The sequence below is a fragment of the Pygoscelis adeliae genome, unplaced genomic scaffold (assembly GCF_000699105.1).
Source record: "Pygoscelis adeliae isolate BGI_AS28 unplaced genomic scaffold, ASM69910v1 Scaffold537, whole genome shotgun sequence".
Classification (NCBI taxonomy): Eukaryota; Metazoa; Chordata; class Aves; order Sphenisciformes; family Spheniscidae; genus Pygoscelis; species Pygoscelis adeliae.
Window position 1 is genome coordinate 784,517 of NW_008825213.1, and position 9,744 is coordinate 794,260.

The 9,744-nt window shown below is 53.6% G+C and overlaps 1 protein-coding gene across 1 annotated transcript in view; it reads left to right on the plus strand.

Annotated features, from left to right (window-relative positions):
- Positions 1-3,270: 3,270 nt before the first annotated feature.
- The window catches only part of ATP8B3 (ATPase, aminophospholipid transporter, class I, type 8B, member 3), a 17,147-nt gene continuing 10,673 nt past the window's right edge, over positions 3,271-9,744 (plus strand). The window contains exons 1-10 of the mRNA XM_009329092.1: positions 3,271-3,283; positions 4,401-4,492; positions 5,057-5,170; positions 5,652-5,750; positions 6,203-6,264; positions 6,870-6,942; positions 7,046-7,116; positions 7,692-7,774; positions 8,409-8,567; positions 9,103-9,191. Coding sequence (XP_009327367.1) covers positions 3,271-3,283; positions 4,401-4,492; positions 5,057-5,170; positions 5,652-5,750; positions 6,203-6,264; positions 6,870-6,942; positions 7,046-7,116; positions 7,692-7,774; positions 8,409-8,567; positions 9,103-9,191 — 855 coding nt within the window. The remainder of the gene's footprint in view (positions 3,284-4,400; positions 4,493-5,056; positions 5,171-5,651; positions 5,751-6,202; positions 6,265-6,869; positions 6,943-7,045; positions 7,117-7,691; positions 7,775-8,408; positions 8,568-9,102; positions 9,192-9,744) is intronic.

Consider the following 9,744-nt stretch of genomic DNA (forward strand, 5'->3'; position numbering starts at 1 on the left):
AGGCTGGTCCTGTCCCCCCCTTTTCTTTTTTGTCTGAGAGGGAACAGGAGGGGCAGAAAGGCAACCAGAAACCCCTGGCCGCGAGCGCTGGCTGTGCTGGGTCTGCTGGGTGCTCCCAGGGAGCCCAACACGTCTCTCACTAATCCCTGTACTGAGCAACAACTCAACATTTATCCGGAGATTTTGGGAACAAAACCCTCACAGAAACCCTGCAGCAGTGGGTCGGATCAGCGAATGACATAAATCCCCGCGTGTTTCACTAACCCAGGCCAAACCCTTGTGGCGCGGTGCCCGTTCTTGCTTAAAACCGGTTTATTTGTGTTCAGCCACGCAAACCTCCGCTAGCCTAAAACTGTGGGGTTTGGGTGAGAAAGCCCCACTCTGGGTCTTGTTAGCACCCAGCAGCACCACGTCACTGCTTTATAGCCGGCGACCTCAGGGACCAGCGGGACGGGACGTTCCCTGCCGAGCTGGGTGGACCGGCCGGTTCATCCCAGGCGTTGAGTTGGAGGAACATCCCGTAGGTTAGTAAATCACTGTTGGTCTAGGTGAGGTGCGGAGCAGTGTCTGAGGGTGTCTCGTGCCTTTGGCCATCGCTGGCCCGGGAAGCTCTGGGCTGGGGACGGTGCGGGGTTTGGCCGGGAACCCTGGCACCCGCTTCCAGCCTGTTCCCACCTACCCAAAGTGCAATTTTTATTTCTAATTATTGAGGCGATGAGTGAGGTTTGTAGAGAGGTTTCTTGGAACCGAGGTTTCTTGGATACCTCCTTGGAAGTATTTCTCCAGTGCTTTGAATGACTTATTTTTTTCCCCCCTTTTTTTGCCCTTTTCCCCTGCTCCTGGGCTCTGGCAGGGGGCTGTTTTCCCGGCTGCCTTTGCACGGCGCTCAGCTGCACGGAGGGTCCCGCATCTGGAGGTGCTTCGTCAGCTGTACTTTTGTCTGGCACCCCCCAGGAACAGGGATGCTTTGGGGCGGATGAGCGGTGTGCAGAGGGGGTAATGGCGATCGCTGCTGGGTACAATGGGGCTCAGAGACGCCAAGCGCAGCGGGGACGTGATGGATATTCAACTTCAGGCCAGATCCTGAGCGCAAGAGGGGCCTTCTGAAAGGATGACCGCAGACAAAACTGAGGTCTTCCAGTGTATCTCAGGGAGACTCAGGGCAGGGCAGGTTTAGACCCTTTGATTAAAGCGATCGCGCCGTTTGCTGGTTTGGAAGCAGCGAGCTCAGGCAAACATCTTGGCACACATCACTGTCACCCTCAGCTTTAATATTAATGGCCTGGAGCAAGGAGCCAGGTCAGAAGGTGCTTTGAGCAATGGGTCAGGGCCCCGAGGGCACTGACAGGCATTAATGGCCCCGAGCAGCCTCACCTGGGACCTCTCCCACACTCGCCCGTGGGCACGGGGCTCCATTTAAGCTCAGTCCTGGGGCTCAGTCCTAGCCTAAGCTTTATTGTAGGTGGGCCTGTCTCCAGCTTGGCCGTATGCCCGTGCCTGGCCGTGGACCCAGCCCTCTACCCATGGATTGACTTTCTGGCTTAGCCTTGGAGCTGTCTTGTCCCATGGACCTGCCCAGCAACCACTGGGCTATGTCTCACCTCGGCCTTTGTCACCAGACCTGATCTTGACCTGCATGTCGACTTCCTGACTTGAATCTGGACCTACCTCGTCATCGCGAGCCTGACTGGAGATCTGGGCTCGGGGTTGACCCTGGCTGCCATCCCTGGCTCTGTCCTGCTTGCCCACAGTTGGGGGCTGCAGGATGGATGGGCTGGTGAGGACCTTGCTGTGCCCTGGCCCAGTGTTGGGGATGGAGTCATGGCAGGGATGGTTACCTTCACCAGTACAAGCCACGGGGCACTGGCTGCTTTAGAGGGGTGTGAGCAAGTGGCTCAGTTTTCCCCATTCTGGATACCCTGAGGTTCATCTTGTCTCTGGTTGGATGTTTCCTACGGTGCAGGTACCTCCATTTAGCCCGTATCCCTTGGCCCGTTTATGGTCCACAAGGAGGAGGTACCCCTGCGCGGTTGGGGGAGCCCACCCCTCTGTGAGGAGGAGGCAGGGAAACATGCCTGCCAGAGGCAGGAGATGAAGGGCAGTTTGGTGTCCTCCCCTTGTCTCTTTGCAACCAGATGCAGCCCAGAATTGGCTGTCTGCAGGGGAAGATGTCCCAGGCCGACAGCTTCACTGGGCCAAGGACATGAGTGGGATCACAGCAGGGAGGAAGACGGGAGATTTGCATTTCTCTGCGTCAAATCCTTTGCCACCTTATTTTGCCCAAACAAAGCGGGAACAGCCAGTCTGGGCACCAAGGGGCTTCTGTGGAGCTGGGTATGGAAGAAATCTCGTCCCTCCAGGTACCCCTGCTCTTCCTGCTCCCTCTTATCTGTGGGGCAAATGGTAGTTGGAGCCGTGGGATGTAGCATGAGTGCCCTACCACAGACAGCAGCTCCCTGCAACCCTTCCTTCCTTCCTTCTCAGCCATGCTGTGAAAATACAGATGGACCCCAAACGTGCTGAGTTCATGGGTGTCATTTAGGATCCAAGTACAGCGACAAATGTTGAGTCCTTAGCGGTAAAGAAGGATGATGTTGTGGATGAAAGCTTTTTTCGGGCACGCTCTTGGGCCGAGGTGCTGCCCATGTTGCTCTTCAGAGTCCCTTTGACCTGGGATGAGGTGACAGCTCTGGCCCAGCTGGTGGCATCCGAGAGCATCTCAAGGCAGCATCGTGTGTCGGGGCAAACCAATATCAAATTTGCCTTGCGCCACAAGGAGCAATAGGGAGAGAAGTGAAAGAATGGAAAAAAGAAGTGATCAAAGGAGTGAGATAAAAAATAACGGCAGGGGCAGACTTCTGTGTGGGATTATTTAATACTAAGGTAATTAATGCTTCATACCTCACTGACTCCTTTCATGTAAGGATCACAAAGCGCTTCACAAACATTAATTAATCTTCCCTAGCATCCCTGCAGGGGAGGTCACTGAGCTACTGAGCGTAAGGGAAATCTTGCCGTTGATGAAGGTAGCTGCTCTCTAGACATGACGGATGCTCGGGTGCGATGGCAGGATGGGGAGAGTTTCTCTTCCTTGCTGATGACTTCAAATGATTTCCCATAACTTCCTCAGAGAGGAAAAATGTCTTTGAGTTGTCATGGGCAGCTGGGACTGGGCGGAGGTGGGTCTGACAGATGACGCACGCCAAAGCCGTTGAGCATCCCTGAGGACACTGAGAAGGCAGGGGTCTATCCAGGCAACCCCCGGCGCCAATGCCCGCGCAAGGTTTGAGTGGGCGTAAGGCACCCGTGAAGGGCAAATCTGTGACTGCTGGGAAAAAATGCCAGGGTGAAGTGGATTTCAATTCAGATCTGAGTTGTGGCTGTCCTGCAAAAGGCAAGGCAAAGAACATCGGGCGTCAAAGGGAGAAAGACATTTTCTGATGACACTGATCCGTGACATTCAGATGGCTACAGAGGACTGCGTGTCAACGTGGGGTTTTACGTCTCCGGGGTAGTAAAAAGGTCTGAGTTGGTTTGCGGTTCCAGGAAAGACACTCATCCCCAGCTGTGCCCAGAAGAGTGTCCCTTCTGCATGATGTCCTGCCCTGGAGAGGCGGAGGGACCAGCTTTGGGATGTTGGAGCAACCCGGTGGATCACGCTGCCATTGCTCAGCGTTGCAAATACCTTTGCTTGTCCTTGTTCCTAGATCCTGGTAGCGGTGCCAGCATGGCTGCGCAAGAGCCAGCCTCAGGTTGCCCGCGTGGAAAGAAGCAGCTGCCAGGTCAGTGTGTGACGAGTGTGTTTTGGGGTTTTTCCTTTTTTTAGACAGTTTATGAGAAAGCTGAATGTGGGACAGGGTTGTGAGGTGGGAAAGAAGCAGATTTGGGGTGAAATGGTCTGGCAGGATTGACCATCAGCTGGGGTGCAGGAGTTGGGGAACATGGCTGGGATGTCCCTTGCTTGGCTGTATCTGCACTGGGATAGCAAAAATGAAATGAGGAGAGGAACGACCAGCCTTCAGAATAGCAAAGAGTGTGCCTGGAGGAGTCGTCCTTCACCTGGCCTGATCATACTGTTAAACCCAAACCTGAGCCCAAATGGTTAGCCTGAGGCTCAGAGGGGAAGTGTGCGCAGCAGTCCTACATCCCTGGAAGCTTCTGGCCTCCTGCTTCCTCTGTCCACTCTGTGACCCAGCTGACCCCAAAAATCCAGCTCTGTCCCAGTTGTACCTCCAGCTGCTCTCAAGGTGTAGGTGCACTATGGAAAGCCCATCTTGCCAGCAGTGGGTCGCCACGAGCCCAGTGGCACCATCACTGGTCCTTGTGTCCCTGGAGGCCAGAGGCTGATGGCCAGGGCCTGGCTCTGATGAGAGCTGGAGGATATCCACTTGCTTTTCCAGCTTTCACCTGGGAGGTGAGGGCCAATGACCGAAACTACCACATGCAGTTCAAGAAGAAATTTGCCTTCTGTCTGACGAAGAAGAAGTATGCGGTGAGTCAGCCTGGGCCGGTCCTGGGCCATTTCTTTACTAAGCCCCTGATTCCTGAGCTGGTGGTGGTCGGGGGTGACATGCCAGAGATGCTGCAGAGTGATCTCCAGTAGGATGGAGGGTCACATACGTAATCCTCAGTGAAGAGGAAGGGGCTGCTCCCTGCCTGGTGCCCCAGATGCCCTCTGAAGCTGTCAGACAAGGAGCAGAACTGTATGAAGGATACTTTTTAGTCTGATGGTCAAATCAAAAGAAAGACTTTTTTTAAAAAGTTTTGATTGAACAAAACCAGATTTTTTTTTCCAGCTGAATAGTGTCCATCTTGTTGGGGGTCAGGTGGGTATGCTTTAGATGATCAGAAGCAAAATATTTTGTTTCAATTTTAAGTCATATGGCCCTTTGCTCTTTTTCCTCATGGCTTTTGTAAATTTTTAAAGGCATCTCTCATGCCATAAAAAGTTGAGAAGTCCTAAAAATACCAGAGTGTTTTTGGCATTTTCAAAACACATCCTTGATTTCATATGGCTGAACTCCCACTGTGGCTTTGACCTGCCTTTCTTCTGCAGGGCAATGCCATTAAGACAGCCAAGTACAACATCTTTACCTTCTTGCTGCTGAACCTCTATGAGCAGTTTCACCGAATGGCCAACGTCTACTTCGTCTTTGTCATCCTCTTACAGGTGAGATGGACACCAAGGTAAGAGCAAGTGTGGGTGAGACTGTCTAGCAAAGGAGGGTTGTCTGGTGTTTAGAGTAGGGGACTCTGGTCTAAAATGGTGTCAAGGATGCTGCTTTTCAGTGGTGTTCGTTGTCTTCCATGAACCCTGAGGGGTTTAACCTACGTTAAGTTTGGTTACTTTAAACTGATTGGATCTGGATGTAAGCTGAGCTCATGTAGACCATGCCTGAACAGAAATCCTACCCTCCAAATTCAGTGACTCACATGCATTTCACGTATCCAGTTTAAAAAGAGGTGGAAATTCAACAAAACAGTTCCGTGTAGACAGAGATGTTGATTTGGTTCATCTTAGACGGGTTCCTGCCATCCTCAGGCACTGGCTGGGGAGGGGAGCTGGGAGTGAGGGGGAGTTACTCAGTCACCTAAAGTGTCCCAAGGTGGGATGAAAGTTGAGTCAGTGGTGTAAAATTCTCCTCCTCTAGACCCTCCCTGAGATCTCCACGCTGCCCTGGTACACTCTGCTGTTCCCCCTGAGCTGCCTTCTCACCATCCGGGGTCTACGAGACCTGATCGATGACGTTGTGAGTATGGGTTGGAGCGAAAGGCTGTGAGTGTTGGGCGATGGTCAGCAGAAAGGGCCCCTTTGCTGTGGGGTGAACTGAAAAGCTTGGGAGTTGCTGTCATTCGTTGTTCCTGAGGTACCATCAACTCTACCATGCTCAAAACGCTTTGTATTTTCCCTTGGGAAGGATGAGACTGGCCAGTTGCTTTCCTTGGGGTTCAGACCCCCATCTCTGTCATCTTTAATATCTTAACCGATGGCTATATTCCCAGGTTGGTCCCCAGAAATACCTTGGGGGAATTTTGCCTCTTTATTCATCAGCATACACCTTCTGATTGCTTCAGAAAGCAGATCTTGCCCTGGGGCTGAGGAGGCAGATTGTGGCATTAAGAGGGTTGTTTTCATGGGGCAAGGAAGTCTGGCATGGCCCATCCCTTTCTTTTGGCCTCTTTTTTTCTCTCCTCTGTGAAGGGCCGTCATCAAAGTGACAGAAACATCAACAGCAGACCATGTGAAATCCTGTCTGGGAAGAGGTGAGGGGCGTTGGGAAGCTGTACCCATGTTTTCTAGGCCTGTGTGGAACGATGGATCATCTGAAGTGCTGAGCATCCTTGAGCATAGCAGCTGAGAAGGGTTTTGGTGGGAATGTCCCTGACACTGCAAACTCCCATCATCCCCCAAAATCTGCTGCAGGTCCAGCTGTTCCCCTGTAGGAATGATCGTATCCCAGTCACAGACAACAGGTCTAGAAAAGCCCTAATTTGCTGTGTTATGCTGGGAGGAGGGTTTCCTGGCCAGAGAAGTTCCTCCAAGTCTTCTTATCTAACCCACGGAGTACTGAACACTGGTCCAGGGAAGGACCAACATTGCCCACCTGTGGCCAGGGGGCTGAAAGTCCCTGCCACCTGTAGGTTCGGGGGGTATGGATGTGACAAATGGGTCCTGTGCCACCCTTGGTGCTCAGCCGTCCTTCAGTCATGCAGGTGGTACCATGGTGGCAGAGGAACCTACAATCTGGAGACCCCATTCATACAAGAAGCTGGGACAGACACAGGCTGGTCCAGAGGACAGAAACAGCCACAGACCCCGTTCCCACTGCTCTGCAAGGATAAAAACGTCTCTCCTAATTCTCCTGCAGCTTCCGCTGGCAGAAATGGCGCGACATCTGTGTTGGGGACATCGTCCGCCTGCATAAGGAGAGCTTCGTCCCGGTGAGTGGAGCCCTGAGCTGGCTGCGGCCAGGGGCAGCAGGGGGGAGTTTTGGCGAGGAGGGGCTCAGCCAGGTGCTTTCTCTCCCCCTTTTTGCTCTTCAAGGCTGACATGCTCTTGCTGTGCAGCTCGGAGCCCAGCAGCCTGTGCTACGTGGAGACTGCTGACATCGATGGGTGAGGAGAGGGGCAGGGGACCCCTCTTGCCATGGGGGGAGAGGGGCAGAGACATCCCAGCCAACGGCTGAAGCCTCCAGTCTTGGGGCCCCCCGGCACTGGGGGGGGAGTCAGGCACGCTGGGAGGGCTGCAAGTCCAGCAAAAACCATGGGATGTGGGGGATCCTCCAAAAGCTAAACCTACAGACACCCCAGAAATGGGATTTGAGCCCCAAATTTTGAACATGGGAAGCCAAAAACACTTTTGAGGCTTCCACAGAGCAGCTAGTGACCTCGGGGCATCTCTCTCCATCTCTCGGCTCCCTCCCAGACACGCCGAGGACAGCGGCTGCCAGTCCCTCCCACCTCTGTCTGCAGGATGATTTAATGGCAGGGTCTCCGGGCCAGAGCTTCCTCCCTGCATGAGTGCTCGATGTCTGGCATGATAGGGCCCTATCTCGCTTTTCAGTGCCATCACTCATGTAATCATCCGATAATTAATGGCCATCTCTGTCCCATGGGTGCGACAGCAGAATTAACAGCTCTGTCACCCCGCAGGGTTATTTTATTTTTCCCTCCCTGGCTTTTGTTCACAGGGAAACGAACCTGAAGTTCAGACAAGCCCTTCTGGTCACCCACCAGGAGCTGGTGAGCGAGGAGAGCATGGCCACCTTTGACGGTGAGTCTCCCAGACAGGCGAGGATGCAGCCATCCCACTGGGGTAGGATCGGTTCAGCCTCGGGAAGTCTCTGTCCCCTCAGGCACCAAGTGCCATCAGCCTAACCGGAGGTTGCACTTGCTCCTGCCTGCAAGGCTGGAGGGTGGTTCATGCCAAAAGACCTTGCGTGGAGGCCCTTCCCCAGCAGAGTGCCTCTGTGATGGGTCCATCAAGGTTGTGCACCTTCCCCCTGCCCTGGATCTTGATTTTTCCCACTGGAATCAAGTGCTTGGCTCCCAAACCTGAGCTCAGACCCTGGATATTTTCCCCTTTGGTCCTCCATAGGATACAGACTCCCCTCTCAGATGCTCCGGGGATGAAGGGGGTTGTGTTTGTACCTTGTCCAGTTTTACAGCCCAGCGCGGTTCCTGGACTGAGCACACTCCCAGCACTGCAAGGTGGCCCTCCAGCATAGCCTGACCTGAATTTGAGCCATCCATATCCCAACTGCATCTAGAGATGCCCTGGCAAAATCTGAATCTCCCCTGAGAAGCCCCTAGCACCCCTCTTTGGAGGGGGCAAGTGTGGGGGGCGGGAGAGGAAGGACCTCTTGTTTCCCCCAAAGCCATTACCTGAATCGTGCCCTCTGCTCAAGGGAGAGTGACCTGCGAGGAGCCCAACAGCCGCATGCACAGCTTCACCGGCACGCTGGAGTGGAGGGGCGAGACCTACTCGCTTGACAGTGAGAGGATCTTGCTGCGAGGCTGCAAGCTTCGCAACACTGACGTTTGCTACGGCTTGGTTATCTATGCAGGTGAGTGCCCAGGCCCAGGTCAGGAAGGGCAGAAAATACCCAGGTCCCCAGGGGTTTTAAGCTGCCCAAGTGCTTCTAGCATCAGCAGGTCCCGTTCTCAGCTGATACAAAGTGGGAAGACGTGCTGCTGTAACCAAGCCTCCAGAAGTTTGTCCCAAGCTTTGCTGGTGTTGGGCTCGCTGGCAGGGAGATGATATGGTGGTACCAAACATCTACTTGTCCCAGGTTATATTTCAGCTGCATCACGTCCTGGATCCATTTCACTTTGTGGCCTCCTGCACGGATGGCTCAGTGCAGCTGAGAGCTTGGCCATGAGTAGCTGTGGGAAGAGGGGTGGGGTAAGATCTGGTGTAAGCAGCACTTCTCCGAGCGTGCAGCCATGGCTTGATTAACCACTGATCAAGGGATGCGGTCCTCTGAAGTCTTCAGAGGTGGGGAGATGTTGTTATGGAGGAAACCAGCATCACTTAGCTGCAAGTCAACCTTCTGGGGGCTGTGGACTTGCGTTTTTACTTCTAAAATGTTTCTCGTCCAGGATTTGATTCCAAAATTATGAGGAACTGTGGAAAGATCAAGCGGAAGAAAACCAAGCTGGACCGCATGATGGACCGGCTGGTGATCATAGTGAGTGTGGTGCAAACACCTCCTGCCCTGGTCCACTGGCCTCCTGGGGTTGCTCACAAATCTTATGAGAGGCTGCTTGCTTGGGTGATGCTGATTTTCTTAAGCTTGCAGTATTTTGCTCAAAATATCTTGGGTTTAACATGTTAGGGGCAAATACCAAGTGATGTTCCCAGGAAGTGGCGGTTGCTGGGTCTGGAGCAGTCTGCGTGGCGGTTGTGTTGCTTAAACCCTGGACCCTGGCAGCTCTGAGTCCTCAGCTGTAGAGCAGCCCCTTGGACCGAGGAGCTAGAGTATTCAGGATCTCCAACCCCTTCTGGCCTCCTTTACTCATCCATAACCGTGCAGGTCCGAGGAGGCGGTTTGTGCTGAGGGACCTGCGGGCTTTGGCTCAGCACGGAGTAGACGGAGGATGGGGGAAGGAGGAGCCTTTCCTCTGTGGGAAGAAAAGCAGCGTGGTCATAGCAATGAATTGGATGGCTCTTATTCTGGTTCCTGGTGGTGGAGTGTCACCATTTCTCAGACCGGCCACTTGCATTCCTCTGTTTGCTGGTAA